At 38.5% G+C, this 20,244-nt stretch overlaps 1 protein-coding gene across 5 annotated transcripts in view; it reads left to right on the top strand.

Annotated features, from left to right (window-relative positions):
- fgd4a (FYVE, RhoGEF and PH domain containing 4a) overlaps window positions 1–20,244 on the top strand; it is a 64,392-nt gene that overhangs the window by 16,441 nt on the left and 27,707 nt on the right. For 3 of the 5 annotated variants that reach the window (XM_017466164.3, XM_017466167.3, XM_017466166.3), the window contains exon 2: window positions 11,999–12,085. In XM_017466164.3, the coding sequence (XP_017321653.1) occupies window positions 11,999–12,085 (87 nt within the window). Of the gene's footprint in view, window positions 1–5,562; window positions 5,762–11,998; window positions 12,086–16,702; window positions 16,889–20,244 lie in introns of those variants that run through there. The other 2 variants (XM_017466165.3, XM_017466168.3) reach the window with 2 other exon arrangements.

The raw sequence follows: 20,244 nt of genomic DNA, 5'->3' as shown, positions 1-20,244 counted from the left end.
TTAAATGAATAATGTTGGGCTCTTGATCGGTGGTTTTGGTGAAGGATTTTGTGTGATTCAGTCTGTGTATGTGGGAGAGAGAGATTGGTTGGCACCATGTTGCCATTAAATTAAAGTTCCAGTAAAGAGGAGCATAAGGGGAAATAGCTCATTAAAGTGCAAAACCGCACACTCTGTAGTACAGGCTTTAACTGTGTGGACTGACATTGTGCCTCTAACGGTTAATTGTGTAGGAAATAATTACACGTTTTTCATAGACATGTAACTCATAGTTTAGCATCTTTTTTTTTCTTCATTTCTCTCTTTGAGTCATTTTTTTAAATCAGGGTTTTTGTTGCAAGCATTAGATTATCCAAGATTAAGGATAATCCACGTTTAGCCCAGCTCCTGGGTCACAGTTCTGTCCATTTAATGAAGCGTTCAATGTGTCCTAAAATAGACCCGATTAACTATTAACGTTGCACTCGTATACTAACTTTTCAGTGACTCGGCAAAAGCAAATAAACCTTAGTTTAGTAATTTAGTCTGGAGAAAGTCTGGTGGCCTTACTTAGAAATGTAAGAGGAAGCGCTGAAGTTTAGTTCAATAAAGTGACTGGGAGAAAAGGCTCGGATGTACTTTTAATATTGTGATCAATCAGTTATATTAGAACTGCGCATGGTATTTAATTTAACCCACGCTTGTTAGTTTCTGCGCCAATCCAGCACACTCACATTTTCTTTACTTGCAATATTCCCCCAAAATAAGACAATATGTCATCTAAACAGCAACCCTTAACATGATTTAGTTCCATTCATTCAACATTATTGAATGAGTAATTAAACAAAGGTCCCTGATTTGGGTCCATCTTCAACGCCACTAAAAACCAAAGGTCTGATTTTATTGTTTTTTTTTTTTTTGTATTGTAGTATACCTGCAATGCGTAATTGTCTCTGGAAAATAAAGATAAAAAACAAGACCGCTAAGTATTTTGTATGTGTTAAGTAATTAAATGCATCCCATGCCAACAGTTTAATGGTGTTCTACTGAGAGGGCTGTGTGTACAGTGAATACTGTTATAACACTAACAGACTCTTGTTTCATTTTCCCTTCTTCTCTGTGTTTATTTTCATGGGCATGAGGAATGCGTTAATCCGATACTATTGGTATCGATGCCAGGATTGACCTGAATGCTTTAGCAGTATTTGCTTGGATCTGATCCACTGACATATTTTATTCTGTGAACATGTGTTGACTGGCGCAACACTGATGTTCTTCATGAACAGAGGATACCCAAACAGTCTTAAAGTCCAGAACCTTCACACCTGCAACATTTCATATAACTTTGCATCAATAGGCCTCATAGGCGTCATATGCATCCTTTCATCCATTTTCCATACCGCTTATCCTGCACAGGGTCATGGGGGAGCCTGGAGCCTATCCCAGGGAACTTTGGGCATGAGGCGAGGGACATCCTGGATGGGGTGCCAACCCACCGCAGGGCAAAATCACACACACACACACACACACACACACACACACACATTCAATATATAAGATCATATTATTTGGGAGATATGAAGATATGAAAGAAGAAGTCAGCTTGCATGAGGAAAAGTGAAACTTTTAAAAGGGAAGCACATTTGGAGAACAAATCCTGTTGTCAATAAGCCCCACACCCTGCCTGCATAAGTTATATTTTCAAGTGCTTGATGGCACTCTTGGCCTGAACAACTTCCCTTTTCAACAATCCTGTCCTCACTGCATTCTGGAAATGCACGTCTTCACCCACTGTTGGAAGTCGAAATGCAGCTCATGTCAGTGGTATTTTGCAGGGTCCTAAGAGGGTCCAGTTACTGTGATTCTAGGACCAGTAAAAATGGTTTATTAGAACTCATGAAATCAGAGTGAGCGATTCAGCCGTAGGTACAAGGCCGCAAATGATCACAGCATGATTTCGTGTGTGATTTATAGCTTTTATTCAACAGCTCTATTAACAAGAATATAGAGTAACTAACATTTCACACACAATATGGTCAAATAATTTGTTTAGTTTTGCTACGCCAGCGAAAATACTGTAGTTCCCAAAGAACCCACAGATGGATGCATTGCGTTTTGCATGTTTCCATGTAACACACAGACTGACTGACCGTGCGAATTGGAATTTTATGTAGTGAACACGGACATACAGAGTGATGCACATAGTAAAACATACCAGTGCTAATCAACCAATAAAAATTGGTACTGAATGAAAACATAACACTCAAAATATAATATTGCTGAACTTGATTACAAAATAAACAGTTCTGACTACATCATGAAAACATACTGTACTTTTGTTTAAATAAAATAAATATTAATCTATTTTAACGATTAATATATATTAGATATACATCCAAACAGAACCAAAAAGTAACACACCAAATAACAAATAAAAATATAGACATCCAAAATGGGGGAAAAAAACCCACCAAATAACACAACAAAATTTGTCAGCAATGGTTTTTATTTCACCTCTAGAGGCCGCTCTCGTTCCGTTTAGTGACAGCGGACCCTTTTCAGCCACTCCCGCAACGGACACAACCGGGAACAACTATCCCCGTGGATTTATTTATTTATTTATTTTATTTTTTTTTTAATCGGTCGACCTCTAATATTTTTCACACAGTTATATGAATATGCCACGTGTAAATGAATGTGTAGGTGGATTTTACCATTCAAAACCTAAATAAATAAAACAATACAAAATTAAAGAAAGCTGCTATATTCTAATGAGATGGGTGAGGTGTCGGAGAGCTATTTTAGTCTAGTGTGTGGCTTTACTCTGAGCATCATGAATCATTTCAGAGATTCCAGACGTATCATTGGGTAATCGGCTGAACCAGAGTCTTATATAATCCAACAAATGGAAATAATATTTTGTCAAAATAATCCACCCATTTTTAACAATGTCACATCAAAGTTCAATGTGTTTTAATATACTGCAATCTGTTGTTAAGTGGAAGTCATATTTGCAACTGCTTGCATGCAAAACTGACACTTTATGGAGGTGGTGGCATTCTGTACAAGCAGTTCTTCTCTCTCACACTCAAACTGTGTGCTGGGTATGAGCCAGAAGTGTACACGCAGAGTCAAAATGATTTTCATGATTTAAAGGTAAGCGATCTTTTAATAATGGTTAAAACATAACAGAGTCAGTGTGGTGTTGGAGCTCAGCCTGGATTTCTGTTGAGTCTGGAATTAAAAGCACTGACTCAGGCTCTGCATGAAAAGCTAAATGAACGCTGTGAGACCGAGAGAACGCTAGTGTGTGTTCTCAACATCCAGGGTACTGAGAGTTCTGATTATTATTTAGCAAGGAATGTATCGAAAGAAAATTATGCTTATCATTATTATTATTATTAGCAGTATAAACCATGTTAATGGTGAAGAGACTCATAAAACTGTTTACATGCCTGAGGGATCCTCCTGATGTGTGTGTGTGCGTGTGTGTGCATAGGTTTGAAGATCTTATTTCACTTTGTTCACTTTGGCACATGGTGGCTTAGTGGTTAGCATGTTCGCCTCACACCTCCAGGGTGGCCCTGTGTGTGCGGAGTTTGCATGCGGGGGTTTCCTCCGGGTACTCCAGTTTCCTCCCCCAGTCCAAAGACATGCATGGTAGGCTGATTGGCATGTACAAAAGTGTCTGTAGTGTATGAATGGGTGTGTGAATGTGTGTGAGTGTGCCCTGCGATGGATTGGCACCCCGTCCAGGGTGTACCTCGCCTTGTGCCCGATGCTCCCTGGGATAGGCTCCAGGTTTCCCCATGACCCTGAAAAGGATAAAGCTTTTCCTTTTCAGGAAAATGTAAGTGATTTTTTTTTGAGCTTGAACTTTTAAGCTTAGCATTTTTTTTGTTTGTTTGTTTTTGTTTTTTTCAAAGAAATAAATATCAGATGGGTATGGATATTGGCTGATATTCAGTTTTTCAGTATCAGTACTGGTATCTAAAAAGAAAACGTGATATCATGATGCCATCTTTACATTTACAGTAATATTAACGTATTTCTTTATTTGTGAATACATATTGCTAATTGGTTCTGTTGCAATATGTGTGTGCAAACTGACACGATACACAGTATACAGGCATTTAAAAATCATAAATGCAAGCTCCTGGGTGCTAGCCGAGACCCACGCTTTGTCTGCCTAGAAACCTAATTACAAAGGTTATAAAGTGCTGACTAATATAATTGAACTAATGTGTTGTGAGCTAGTTAATACAGCATTAATACAGACTAAGGGAAGGAAGTGAGTGAGTGAGTGAGTACAGGGCGACTTGACACTGTAGTCCTTATCCTCCCCTGATAATGTCCTTGATGTAATATAATGTGATTGGGCCCTCGACAAAAAGCCAGGAAGTGTTTGGCTAACATTTTGACTGCAGATATTTGTGTTCTGTCTTCACATCACACACAAAAAGATGTTATTCAAGTGTGTCCAGGATCTGTGTGTCTAATACGAGGTGACTGCATGTAGTGGGCTGATGTGAAGTGTTTGCACCGCGTTGTGTTTGCACAGTTTTGTCAGTTTCCACATAAAAAAAAAATCTACATTTGTCCAAAATGCTGTGAAAGAAGAAAGCATCAGCTAGTATTACAACATGAGAAAACACTAGTGCACTGTTTCTAACCTGCTGGACTCTAAAATGGCTTATTCGACTATTTGACTGCTTGGAGTATCACCAGTCAATAACTAAAACTATTTATTGGGAAGAGTGACATTACTCCAGAGAGTATGAAGCAGATCTGACATGGTCAATCTGGAACACTTTTTGTTTTTTGTTTTTAAACAGGTGATTTGAGGTGGATTTACACTTGGGTCAAAAAGTGTATTTTGGTGCCAGTGTGTCTGGCACCAACAACCATGCCACAGTTAAAGTCACAAAGATCACACTTTTCCCTCACTCTGATGTTTAATGTGAACATTAACTGAACCTCTTGACCTGTATCTTCATGATTTTATGCATTGTGCTGCTGCCCCATGATTGGCTGATTGGATAACTGCATGAATGTGCAGTTGTACAGGTGTTCCTAATAAAGTGGACGATGAGTGTACACACAGGCACAGACTTGCCAAGCATTCAGAGTCGGTTACTTTAGTTCACTATAATTAGTTTTTTGACTCATTGTGTTTTTATTATAGGTGTGGCATTTTTGGAGGGATATAATATATCTGTAATAATCTGACATTATAAAATGTCGCTCTGTAATCTGTAAACTACTTCAATTGATGGATTTTTAAACATTTGGCCCTTTATTTTTAAAAGTCAACGTAAATAAGATTGTTTTGAACCTCAAAAATAATTACTGTGTTTTTGGAAATAATAATAATTTGTAGTTCCTTAACTGTTCATTAATGAAAGTTCAATAATAATCATTTTATTCTGTAATAATCAATAGTAATCAATAGGATTCTGCATTATTGATGCAGAATAATGTAGAATGGTCTCCTGTGATTGAGAGTCAGCAATAACCTTTCTTCCCTTGTGACATCAGCACTGGGAGGAGAAAGATACAGAATAAAGTGGTAAACACACACACACACACACACAAGCTTCAACACTTCAGCACAGAAAAGCAGTGTAGCTGCACTGTGGAGTGTGTCAGTGTATGTTGTAAAGCTTTTGCAAGATACACAAAACTTCCTCAGGTCACTAGAGCTGACTCGTTTTGATGGCTAAGCCACTAAGGAGGTACCTCAGAACTGAAAGAAGGTTACATTGGACAGAAAACGGAGCAGGTAGTTCACTCTCTCTGTATGTGTTACATTCAGCTTTCTGTAGTTACACAGTAACTCGTAAGCAGAAGTTTGATTGTTTGCTGAAGTACTGTGTGCAGAAGTGTCATGTTAGTGTAGTCATGTTGTTTAAATGATGTTTAAGGTTGATGTCATGCTTAAATCTAATACATGCATGTAAAGTGTAATATACACCTGTACTGATGCTCATTGATGGAATTATCTAATCAGCAAATCATGTGGCAGGTCAAGACGTTCAGTTAATGTTCACATCAAACATCAGAATAAAGGGGGAGGCATTCATGTGATCTCCGTGACTTTGGCCGTGTTATGGTTGTCGATGCCACAGTTTCTAACCTGCTGGACTCTAAAATGGCTTCTTCCACTATTTGACTGTTTTAGAGTATCACCAATAGCTAAACTCAATAAACAAAAAAGTCAATAACTAAACAAACTGTTTATTCGGAAGAGTGACATTATTCCAGAAAGTATGAAGCAAATCTGACATTGTCAATCAGGAATGCTTTAAAGAAAAAAAGAAGGTGATTTGGGGTGGATTTACACTAAGATCAAAAAGCGTATTTCAGTACATGTAATAATAGATGTAGTAAAGCAATATAATTGCTAAGGCTAAAATGTGTTGGCTAATATAGTTGAACTAATATTTTTGGTGACCAAAACAAAAGTTGAAATGTAACACAACTCTGCTATATAATTACTTATAAAACATATCATTCTTGGCACTGGAATTCTTTTGACAGAATTTTGACTAATGATTCAGTTTATGTATCAGTCAAGTGGTGCTCTCTTCTGAAGCATGTAAGAGGTGCTAGGTCTTCCTTGCACCATATGTTCATGGCTAGTGGATGCTGTTGGCACTGAAACAGTGTTCTCTTCAGTGGTCTCTGAGCAATACTGTTTATAAAACGTATACAATTACTAGTGTGCCATTTTTCTTTTCATTGCGCGCTACTGTGCGCGTCATTACTGATATTTTGTTGTACAAAATAAAAGGAACATATTTTAGGCGTTTATTTTCTTTTGCTTCTGTTGTCATGAGAATAAACAGAAAACTCTGCTATTAGGCTGCAACATACATTTCCTGTAAATGGCCTATAGTGTGAAAATGAGTAGACATGCAAGACCACTGTACAAAACTGCAAACCTAAACGTGTTGGGTTTCTTTTTGTTGTCAGGTTTTGTATGCAGAAGAGAGAGAAAAAAAGAAAGAAAGAAAGAAAGAAACAAACAAACAAACAAACAAAAGTTCTGTACCGTACATCCTGTTCCTGTCCACAAATGCTCACACATGAACTAGTCAGAAAGAAAGACAAAGAGCATGCACACAAACCCACCTAAAGCCATGACATGCTGCTGAGTTGGATGTTGGGCTAGCCTGCACTTTTTATCTTCTTGGTGCATGATCGAACGAACGAACGAACGAACAAAACAAAGAATGGACGAGTGAAATGAAAGAGAAAAAGAGTGAAAGATAGAAAATGACAGAAACAAAGTTCAGCAACCTTCATCCCATGCCTGTACACATGTACTTACACAAGAAAAAGATAGAAATGAGAAACAGATAGAAAGAAGAAAAGAAACACATGCACACTGTGACATGGTTGTTGATGCCAGGTGGGCTGGTTTGAGTATGTCAGAAACTGCTGATCTCCTGAGATTTTCACACACAACAGTCTGAACGTTTTTAGTTTTTCGCACCATTCTCGTGTAAACTTTAGTGTGTGCGGAGGATCTGCAGGCTGAAACACCTTGTTGATGAGGGAGATCAGAGGAGAATGACCAGACTGGTAGGAGCTGACAGGAAGTTTATAGTAAATCAAAAAAGTACTCTTTACAACCGTGGTGAGCAGAAAAGCATCTCAGAATGCACAACACATCAAACCTTGAGGTGGATGAGCTACAACAGCAGAAGGTTCCATTAGGAACCTTAGGAACATTAGGTTCCACTCCTTCAACCAAGAACAGGACTCTGAGGCTAACATAGACACACACTCACCCAAACTGGACAGTTGAAGACTGGATAAAGGTGTTTTGTTTGTTTGTTTGTTTTTTTTAATTATTGTTTTTTTCTCTCTCTCTCTCTTCTAATCTTCATCTGACCAGTTTCTTTGACTTTGTGCCCATATATGATACTTCAATATTCAATATTTTGTGCATGCTGAGATGCTTTCCTGCTCACCACAGTTATAAAGAGTGATTATATGAGTTACTATATACTTCCTGGCAGTTCAAACCGAATTGGCCATTTTCCTCTGACCTTTCTTATCAACAAGGCGTTTCCACCCACAGAACTGTCACTCAATCACTGTTTTTTGTTTTTGCTTATCCCAGAAGATCAGCAGTTTCTGAAATACTCAAACCACCCCCCATAACAGTTACATTACATCATCTAAGGAAATATATTATATGGCCACCTGACCAAAAAAAACAATATAATGGTCTTCCACAAACTGCCACAGAGTTTGAAGCATATAATGGTTAATTGGATATAAGTTTTCCCACTGGGTCCCGAGTCTGTAGCTGGATTTTAATCTGTAAACCTCTTTAATTGATGGATCTTTAACCATTCGGGCCTTTATTTTTCAAATTCAACGTAAATGAAATTGTTTTGAACCTCGAACATAATTACTGTGTTGTTGGAAATAATAATAGTAATAGTAATAATTTGTAGTCCATTAACTGCTCAGTAATGATGGGTGAATAATAATCATTTGCAGTGCATTATTGATGCAGAATAATGTAGAATGGTCTCCTGCGATTGAGAGTCAGCAATAACCTTGCTTCCCTTGTGCCAACAGCACTGGGAGGAGAAAGATACAGAATAAAGTGGTAAACACACACACACACACACACACACACACACACACACACACACACACACACACAAGCTTCAACACTTCAGCACAGAAAAGCAGTGTAGCTGCACTGTGGAGTGTATCAGTGTATGTTGTAAAGCTTTTTCAAGATACACACAACTTCCTCACGTCACTAGAGCTGAGTCGTTTCGATGGATAAGCCACTAAGAAGGTACCTCAGAACGGAAAGCAAGTTACACTGGACAGAAAACGGAGCTCAGTCTCTTTGTATGTGCTACATCCAGCTTTCTGTAGTTACACAGTAACTCGTAAGCAGAAGTTTGATTGTTTGCTGAAGTACTGTGTGCAGAAGTGTGTCTGATATAGTCATGTTGTTTAAATGACGTTTAAGGTTGAGTTCTTGCTTAAATCTAATACATGCATGTAAAGTATAATATACACCTGTACTCATACTCATTGATGGAATTATCTAATCAGCAACTCATGTGGCAGCAGCACAGTGCATTAAACCATGCAGATACAGGTCAAGACAGGTCATCTAGTGGCACGTGTTGTTGTTGTTGTTTGTTTTTTTTTATCTATAAGTTATCTGCATGTTTGATGGACCATTTCTGTTGTTGCAATAAATAATTTAGTGACGATTAAAAATAAAATGGAGAAATTATATATCACATGTCTAGAACTTTCAAGATTAGTAAGAACACGTTTCACTTCTGACCACCGGCGATATATTTTTGTTTTCAACAATACATTGTTCTCATAACCACAGCATGTACATATGCTCCACCACAGGTTTTCTGCTGCCCACACTCAAGCGTTAGACGTTAAACAGCTAAACCACACGATACTGAGCACTAACACTATGATGTTCATGTCACTGACTTTGTCATATCTCAGTCAGTTTTAACAGAACATATCTTAGTCAGTTTTAACAGAACAGTGTCAACAACAACAACAACGTTTTCTCACTAATTTCCCTCCAGTACCTCTTCGTCCCCAGCTTCCATGGAAATGCATATCAATGGTAACCGTGTCACTGCCCCAGTGTGACACAGTGTTGAAGTTATCTTTGAGTCATGAGCTGAAACATATGAAGCTACACCCAGACAGTGGCTCTCATTTTATCATTCCTTCATTGTTGGTATCCTCTTTATCCTGGTCAGTGTCGCCGTGGATACCAAGCCTTTCCTGGGAACACTGGGTGGGATGTCGGTCCACCGCATGACCTCATACACATACATTCACACCTACAGGCAATTTGCATGCATTTCTCATTCATCTCCATTTATTTAGGTTTGTGAGATCACATAGCTTAGAAATGTTTGTTGTTGTTGATGTTTTTAAATTCCGTTCTGTGTACATGTGTGTGTAAACACCAGACAGACCACAGATGGTGGATTAGTCTCACAGATGAGGAACCATGCATGTGCACGCACACACACACACCCTTTGTTTAAAGACTCATTCTGCTAATAAAAGTCTGATTTACAGGTAGATTTTTCCCCTTGAGTACATTGTAGAGGTGTATGTGTGTGTGTGTGTGTGTGTGTGCATATGCTTGTCTATCCCCACAAGGACAGGAATATCAGTCAGCTTTGACCTTGTGGCTGGTCCCCAGTCATTTAATTCAAAAACTACCTGTAAAGCATTTCGGCGATGTACTCATGCAAGCTCTCTAGGTCATGGACTAAGAATATCCTCGAGCTAAACCCTGTCAGTGAAGGAAACTATAGCGTGGCGGTGGGGGGAATACACAAAAAGAGCTGAAAGGTTTCTTTTTGCTTACTGAGGTTTAGGTGTAGATAGAGAATTAAATAGCTACATGTATAGTTATGTAACTAGAAGGTCTGTAGAATTGTCTGTAACTTACAATGGTGTGTGTGTGTGTGTGTGTGTGTGTGTGTGTGTGTGTGTGTGTGTGTGTGTGTTTTCAATATTCCTTGTCTCTAATCCTTTATATACACATTCATTTAATATGAGGGTGGGATAGCTCTAAAGCCAGACTGTCCCAGATATCACAGCGAATTTAATTAGTGATAGAAAATCTCTGGAGAGCTCTTAGTTCCACAAAATTCTGGATTAGCTTTGCTGTGCACCCAACTTTATTATTGTGCAGGCTTACACATAATCTGTCACATAATCGGGCAGTACACATACTTATCTGTGTACTTATCACCTCTCTCTCTCTCTCTCTCTGTCTTTGTCTATGTGTATTTTTGTCTTTAACCCCCCCGCCCCATAACAGTTACATTACATCATCCAAGGAAATACATTTCTATGGCCACCTGACCAAGACACCCATATAAGGGTTTTCCACAAACTGCCACAAAGTTTGAAGCATATAATGTTTAATTGGGTAGTTTATTGGATATTTGATATAATTGGATACAAGTTCTCCATTGGGTCTTGCGTCTGCCCCATGGTCTCTGTCCAATGGTACATACCTGACACAGCTCTAGAGGGAGTCGACAATGAGGCACTACTTACTCCTACCAGTTCGGAGGACCAGCAGCTCCACTCTCAAGCTCCTCAATTTATCACCAAGAGTAAGCTCAGCAACCCTGCAGTGGAAATTTAATTTCCAACACATTTGCTAGTGACCTTATTCTTTTGGTCAGTACCCACAGCTTGTGACCATATGTGATAAGGGATAAGGAAAATTCATCTGAGCTCCTGCTTCACCACCACAGTCTGCTACAGTGACCGTCATACTGCTGCTGACTGCTGACCCAATCTATTTGTCAATGTCACACTCTTTTTCCATCACTTTTGAATAGATACCATGGTATTAAAAATTTCTCCATGAGCACCTGCTCCACATTCTCCAAGAATACTCTTTGCTGAATTGCTATTTGGTGCATACAGACACTGTTTTCCTTCATAGGTGAGTTGCCTCAGTTTTGTAAGTGTTTGTTTGTATGTTGGTGGTCTAACAGAGACGTTTATTGTAGCTGCTGTTGTGAATGCATCTTGAAACGGTTTTGATCAATCGAATCACAAGAATCTTAGCTTTCCAAAGATATATCGTATGAGTACCTGCATACACAGAGAGGCTACATACACATTGAACATAGCATAGTTTTGCACATATTAACTCGACGGAACTAAACACGAAAAATCTAATTGAATCACGAGGTCCGAAGAGATTCCTGGTCATATTTCCTGTCTTTACCCAGGTTTACTGCTCCATAAGCAGAAGAAGTGCTAAAAGCTCCTCAACTCTGACTTTTTTCATGTGTGTGTGTGTGGGTTTGTTTGTCCTTGTATGTCTCGATTTTAACCAACTGCACCATGAAGTAACCATCAAATTGTGATTTACTGAAGTTCCTTATTTTATTTTATGTTCTGAGGTTTACAGATTAATCATTCTTAAGCAGTAAATCAGATTAAATGTCTGTTACAGAAAAAGCTGGCAAGGCGAGCTGTTTCCCATCCAAATCTCTTGATGAAGAGGAGGCTTGTGTTGGGGTGAAGATTGCTGAGGCACAAGGTAAACTTCTAATGCTTCTGTCTCTCTTGCTTTTCTCCTTTCTTATTAAAACCTCTCCATGTAGTCTTTATAACAAAGCATTTTCAAAATGTTGAAAATGAAATACTTAATTTTGTTTCAGAAAAAATCTTCATCCATGAACAAACCATCCAAATGTAATAATGATAATGAGTCTTTATTAATCACATATACATTAGAGCATAGTGAAATTCTTTTCTTCACATACCCCAGCATGTCAGGAAGCTGAGTTCAGAGTGCAGAGTCAGCCATGAGGGTTAAGGGTCTTGCTCAAGGGCCCAACAGTGGCAGCTTGGCAGTGCTGGGGCATGAACCCCTGACCTTCCGATCAGTAACCCAGAGCCTTACCCGCCAAGCCACCACTGCCAACCTTTACACATTTTGCATAAAAGCTCTGCATTTTAACATCAGCGAACACTGCTATGTGTTATCACTCAAAATTATGCTAAAGGAGTATTCTTTTTTTTTCTCCACGCCAACTTCGTCTCTTTTTGTGCTGTGAGTTTGAATGGCTTATAACGTGCATTTGGACACAACACGAGCCAGATTCAATTTGGTTTTACATTAGCATGATCTCAAACATTTTTGTGGATGGAGGTTTACAGCATTTCACCTGATCGGTAATGAGAAGTGAATTTAAAATACTGTTGCTAACTAAACGGAGGTTTTTCCGCCAAAATAAAACACATTAAAGTGAATGAAGTGAGATATATATTACTATTTTGTTATTACTATTTGTACCCCGAAATAAAAAAGTATTATTATTATTATTAGTAGTAGTAGTAGTAGTAGTAGTAGTATTAGTGTTAGTATTAAGTATTATTCAATGCAGTAGTATTACAAAATAGCAAAGGTTTTTCTTTTATATTTTCTTCTTTACAAAAATTTCTGTATATTTATAACACTACTCGTTACATCTCCCTGGCATTAAATTACAACAAAACTGGTAAACACTGCTGCGAGGGGGTTTCTAATACAGCTGCTGAGGGAGTGATGGTAAATTTGACATCTTTTACTCTTCTGACTGCCGTAATCCATCTCTCTATATTTTTTGCCTCTCTTGGAAAGTCATGGAAAGGAAATACCGGATTTTTTTTCTTTTACTGTTGGAGCAGATGATAATATAAAAATGATATTTAAACCCAGTTTACTTTAAACCCAGAAATGGAAGTATATGCATGAACACAATCCATTATAGCTGATGCATCGTGTAGCATGATTGAAGTGACATTCAGGTCTTAGAATTTTTTGGAAATATGAATATGGTATTAAAAAGTATTAAATATGACGTGCAGATACCTGCAGATTTCCTGTATACAAGGGGGGCCTCACGCTGAAAAAGATTTAGAACCGCTACCCAACACTAAACCTTAATACTAAATGTGTTGTACTATAGATAGCAGCTCATTTATGTACTTCAACTTGACAAGTGCAATAATTGTTTGTCTAGTATTTTGATCTTGCATCATAGCCCATGACACACACACACACACACACACACACACACACACACACACGCTCTATAGAGTGGTCACACGCTCACCGAATGCATTCTGACATGTGACGCACATATTTTCTTTATAGTCTTGCACTGGATGTGAACTTCCTCTGTCCAATGGCTCTGTGTTTCTCAGATAAAGATAAAGAATATTATCTAGTTTAGATGGGGGGGGGGCATTTCATGCCCCTCGACTAGTAATTGCTACTTGAAAACTCGGGATGGTCACCTCAATTTCAGCACGTGATGTCAAATCAACATGGGTGCTCATAGCAACAGCAGTAAACAAAGTAGCACTTCATTACTTTAAATGAGTTTTTGTGTGTGTGTGTGTGTGTGTGTATGTATATATGTGTGTGTGTATATATATATATATATATATATATATATATATATATATATATATATATATATATAAGTATAAATAAATATAAGTATTTGCTTTACAATCACCATACAGATGTATTTGCTTGTTAAATCTTTAACATCTGTACAGTTTACTGTTTTGGAGATACTCTGACCCAGTCCTCTAGCCATCACAATTTGGCCCTTGTCAAAGTCGCTCAGATCCGTACACTTGCCCATTTTTCCTGTTCTCAACACAACAACTTCGAGAACTGACTGCACTTGCTGCCTAATATATCCCACCCCTTGACAGGTGCCAGTGTAACCAGATAATCAATGTTATTCACTTCACCTATCAATTGTTTTAACGTTCTGGCTGATTGGCGTAATTACTAGTACATTCATGTGTACAAATATTACAGTGTAATATCCGTCAGCCAATCAGAATAAACAGATGTGACGTATTTGATAATAACTGAGCAATATATAAATTGTCAGTATTCTGTATGTTTTATATATTTTCTTCAATAATTCCTCATTTATTAAATAATTCATTATTTTACTTCTGTTTTATTTTGCTCCCTCATCCTGTAACTCGCACTGGTGTCTTATAGAGAACTAAAGGCTGTTTCTGTGTTATGAGTAGTAGATCACTTCCTTGTTCTCAGTCATACTGAAAAGGCAAGTGCAGAATGGGCTACACGCAGAAGCACATGCATGGACCATTTCAATTCTGTTTATGGCATTTTATACAACTTTATGATGTTGAACTCAACGGCAGGTTTTGTGATATTTGTGGTTCAGAAGTTTTAAGGTTTTAGCAGTATACGTGGATATCTACTTCTCTATTTGTAGGACTATCACTAATAATAAGAACTTAATGAAGGAAATGATAGATAGACGTGCATATGTAAGTGTTGGCACTCTGTGTTAATTATAGATCTCGGGTTTCCTGAGCAGTAGGAAGATGTGTTATCAACGTCACTGACATACCATTTAATGCATGTTTTTTTTTCAAATGGAAGTTAGATGCCATGTACATATTTTGATGTTTTGCTGTTGTGGATACTGTTGATATGGTGAGTTTGGTGAAATGTTTGAAATAGAATTTCCTAGACAGTCCTACTGTGTGTTTTCTCCAAACAAACCGCAGATAATCTTAACCATGGTCAGACAATTTGGTCGTAAGTGTTATTCTGGGATGTTTGAGCGGCTAGAGCTGAGCGGACGTGGGGGTTTTACTGTTAGCCTCTTGTAGGCAATCAAAATGAGGATGGAACGCAAAAGGTCCCACCTGTTGAAATTAGATTAAAGCAAATCAGATCAGCAGAAAGAGCGTCAGGAATTCGGTAAACAGCTTAGTGACAGTTATTTGCTTGTGCGTTTCCCTATGTTTTCAAAAAAACAAAATTTAAGGGCCTGAAACAAGTGACGCATTTAGACACATTAAAAGATTTTGAGTTTCTACAAAAGACCTCTTTAATAAACAACAAAAATCTATAAAATGTAGCAAAACAACAAAGGCTAATGTCATCTGTAGCCACTGTTTTTGAAAAGATGAAAAAACTGTACAATCAACAGTACTGAGAGCATATGTGCACTACCACTCTGTGTCTGTGAATGGGTGGATGGATGGTTGGTAGGTAGGTAGTTACAGTGCCCTCCACTAATATTGGCACCTTTGGTAAACATGAGCAAAGAAGGCTGTGAAAAATTGTCTTTATTGTTTAACCTTTTGCTCTTTTGTTTAAAAAAAAAATCACAAAATATATATTTATCCATGTTCTTGGATGACAGGAGTGGAACCAGTCTTGTGCTCTTGTATCCATCGACTTCAATGTTCGACATGCTGTGCATTCTCGAGATGCTTTTCTGCTCACCACAATTGTAAAGAGTAATACTTTGAGTTACAGTAGCTTTCCTGTCAGCTGGAAACAGTCTGGCCATTCTCCTCTGACCTCTCTTGAATCAGGCATTTCTGCCCACAGTACTGTCAGTCCCTGGATGTTTTGTGTTTTTCATACAGTTCTTTTTAAACTAGAGACTGCTGTGAGTAAAAATCCCAGGAGATCAGCAGTTTCTAAAATACTCAAACTATCCCATCTGACACCAACAACAATGCCATGGTCAGATTCACGAATACATTTTTCCCCCCATTCTGATGTTTATGTGAACTTTAACTGAAGCTCTAGACCTCTTTCTGCATGATGTTATGCATTGTGCTGCTGCCACATGATTGATTGGCTGATTCGATAAATTGCATGAATGTGTTCCTAATAAAGTGGCTTCTGTTGGTTTGTATTAACATGAGTTACCTACTTCATATGATCGCAACATCAAAGGCTTTGCTACTTACCATATTATATGGGTTTATTGGCCTTATTACAGTCTATTGTTCCTCTGTCTGAAATCTTTAAATAACAAACATTTCACAACAGATCATGTGTTTTCTGAGTGATATTTCTGAACATATTTTCCCGTCAGTTCTAAACTGTTTGATGAAATATGATGAATCTAGACACGTGTGCATTTAATAATTCCTGATATAAGTAGCGTTGGCTGCTTTTATAGATATGATCAACTATCAGCTAATGTGTGTGTGTGTGTGTGTGTGTGTGTGTTTTTTTTTCTCCTGAAACCAATGGCAACCATAATCAATATGTTGACATTGTCGCAACTGTGTGGATTTTCCCAGCTGTGGTTTTATTAACCTGTTCGACCTGACCTGTTGAATAAATAACTAGCAACATGAACATTACGAGGCTCCACAAACATAATTGTTGCAAATCACACAACTCACAGAAGGGAGGAGCTTTCAGTTTGTGGCCTTTTTTGCTCTACTTCTTCAGTCAGAGTGTGGTGTACACAAGGACATGAAGGCTTGTGTGACTGTACTGTTCTCCAGAGCTCTATTTTTGGATCATATCATTATCTGCTCAAAGGTGAGTTTCATTTGACCCCTGTGTTGTTTGCATGTTCTCTTTATCTGATAATATCACTGAGGGAGTTGAAAGGAGTGCTGAAGTCTTGGTGTAAACTGTACACAAGCCTGCAATGCATTTTAATAGGAATTGCAGGACCGGGGGTATTTTTGTGTAATTACAATGCTCCTCTGATGATTATATGATTTCTGTAGGATTTAAAAAATAATAATAATAATTATATTGTGTTTGAATGACACCTTCATGCCTTGAGCTGATGAGTCATTCTTCATTTTAAGAATGCAAATAACCGGGTGCGTGTGAGAACTGACCGAAAGAAAACGTTAGTTTCAGCATGTGATTTTGTTTGGAAGCCAAACTTGCTCCTGTCTATTTTGTCTTTTTTGTCTAGCTCAAACTATCTCTGGTCTCACTGCGTGTTTAGATATCTGGCTGTTCATCAGTGTATAGCCGCTACAGTTCCTCGTTGCCTTTGACTCTAAAACCATCGTTTCTTACTTGCAAGATTTGTTGACTTCATCTGACAGTTCCGCATTCAGTTCAGTCGTTGTGGTTATTTCCTTTTTCACAAAGATTGAGTAGGTGATGTGATCTTTCCCACACATGTTTGGTGTTGAGGTGTTACTTTCATTCCACTTGCTCTAGTGAAAGATGCTTCCATGTAGCACAGCAATCAAGAGTAAACGTTTCCTCATAGATGATTCCAGCAAAAGGAAAACCCCCAAATTCTTGTTACAGTGTAACAGTGGCACCAGCAAATAATGTTTCACAGGTGATAGTATAGATGTATTTCCTGATGAATGAGTGTTGGTATTTCATCCAGGAAATGCTGGCCTCAATTAATTTTCTTCCTGGTGCAGATGGATGTTCACGTCCAACACCAAGGCAACCTTGACCATGTTTTCACAACCCTGAATGTTTCATATTATAAGACTATTAATGGTGTTTGATGGCTGTCTGGTTGCCCTTCTCAAACCAGCATGCAAAAGAGATGGCATGATAGCACGACAGCCAATGAGATGAAGAGTTTCAGCGTGAGAAGTACACCTCATGACATGACCGTAGCAATGGGGAATAACAACAGTTCATGCAGAATGAAACCAAGCTACATCCGTTTTTTTTCCCTTTTCACTGTTCCTCCAAGCATGTTTCACCTGCACATTCCCAACCTGAGGAAACGCAGGAGTGGGTTGCTATGGCAACACAGTGAGATGCAGGGCCATGCTGTGGAGTTTACGCCCGTAGACACACACGCACATGCTCCCTCATCGAACTATGCGAGTGTTGGACTCCTATCACACAGATGAATGAGGAAGTATGCTAGTGGAAATACTTGGGGTTGTAAAGATTATTTGCTCGAATAGTTCATGAAAACGTTTGTCATCAGTGAAGAGGTCTGGTTGATGAGTTTTTGTCTTGATGGACAGTCACTGATTCTGTGTTGCAGAACAGACGGTGTTTATGGTGTGAGCAAATAGAAGGCGTTTATGGTATAAGTAGCTATGCATCACTTCCAAATCATAAGAGGAAGTATTTTTTCAGCTGTGAAACTAGCACTTGACTGCATATGGCCTCGGCACTCTGTAAACGTGTTATAGAAAATGTATTTCTCATAAAGTGGTGCGCACAATTAATTAGCAGTGGCTGTAATACTAATCATAATCTCGGTATTGGCCTGCACTTGTCATTTGACAGAAATGCATGACCCATTCCCAATTGCTGTTGAATGATCGGAAGGTGTTGGTTAATTTTCTACAACAGCACGGCTCGGACAGTGTTTCTGGCTGCAAGGTTTATGCAGGATGCGCCACATCATTTGAGGATGGAGGCGGTTATTTAAAGCGCACGTATTATGGTTTTTAAACGTGCCTAATTTTGTTTTAAAGGTCTCATACAATAGATTTACATGCATCCAAGGTCAAAACACACTTCAACATGCTCATAATTTAAACTGCAGCGTTAAGTTTTTCCCCCAGTGTCTAAAATGATTCGTTCAATGATCCGTTCTAAAGGATTCATTCTAAACTCCTCCTTTCAGAGAGCATACTGTGCTCTGATTGGTCAGATGTCCCAGTCTGTTGTGATTGGTCTACCACTGTCAGCATGTGTCGAAAAGGAAATTCCCACTACCATAACGAGTTTCAGCTCTGCCTGTTCACGAGCAGAGAGTGAAGACCAGAGGCGGTTTTTTTGTTACAAACCTACGTAGGTTAGTACAGGAAGTAAGTCTGGAATTACTTTCGACTCGTTTCAGCTGTTCAGAATCGGTTCCTTCTTTTGGGAGTCAATAACCCCGTTTGTCGTTTTTGACGTTTTTTACATTCACAAACAGCTCTATAACACACTACATGAAAGGTAATATTTGAAAAAAGACATAATAGGTGCACTTTAACATTCATGGAAGTAGTCTCCAGTACTAGTGCTGTGGAACAGTCAGAGGTAAAGCTCTTCCTTTAATTTTCCAGATGTGTTTGCATTTTGCAGTTTATTATTAATCAGTTCCTCCAGGATTTCACGATTATGCGATTGCAGAAATGAACACAAAATCAAGCAAGCTCCACAATATTCAGTTGCAGTTCTTCAAGATTACTGCAGATTTGGGCCAAGACGCATCATGTGACGGGACGTCATCCAAAGCCCTCGTCGATTCACGTGTGTCGAACAGCTTAACTCACTATTGAAAGACAATTCAACAATTTTGCCAATTCAAATAGTTTTCGGCAGCGAAACCAAGCATGGTTTGGCCACAACAATCTCAAAAAATGCTCCAAAACCCTGTACGAATGATTAATATGACGAGCTGCAATTGTTTGTCTTATCAACTTTGAGAAAAAGAGGTCAAGGGAACAGCTGTTTAGCTTTTCAAATCTAAGTGATGACAGAAACAAACTTATAATGAGTCTTTATTTGTCATGTATACATTACAGCACAGTGAAATTCTTTTCTTCACATACCCCAGCATGTCAGGAGGCTGGGGTCAGAGCACCGGGTACAGCCATGATACAGCGCCCCTGGAGCAAAGAGGTTTAAGGGTCTTGCTCAAGTGGCAGCTGAGCAGTGCTGGGGCTTGAACCCCCGACCTTCCGATCAGTAACCCAGAGCTTTAACCACTAAGCCATTACGGCCCCTCTTGTATAAAGCTTGTATAAAAGGACAAAAAAGTATGCTGTGTTATTTTCATTTAAAAGTGTGTGTTTGTTGTCAGACTATGGTATAAGCTTCGCCTCAGGGCCGTGTCGTACCACCTCGCTGTCAGGGTTTTAAAATTTTTATTTATTTATTTATTTATTTATTTTAACCCTGTAACAGTTTCATTACTTATCTTTTGCGATGTTTCATTGTTTGTTTGTCTAATA

The sequence above is a fragment of the Ictalurus punctatus genome, chromosome 4, assembly GCF_001660625.3.
Source record: "Ictalurus punctatus breed USDA103 chromosome 4, Coco_2.0, whole genome shotgun sequence".
NCBI classification, from domain to species: Eukaryota; Metazoa; Chordata; class Actinopteri; order Siluriformes; family Ictaluridae; genus Ictalurus; species Ictalurus punctatus.
The sequence above is the reverse complement of the archived record's forward strand: the minus strand, read 5'-3'. Positions and strand labels throughout refer to the sequence as shown.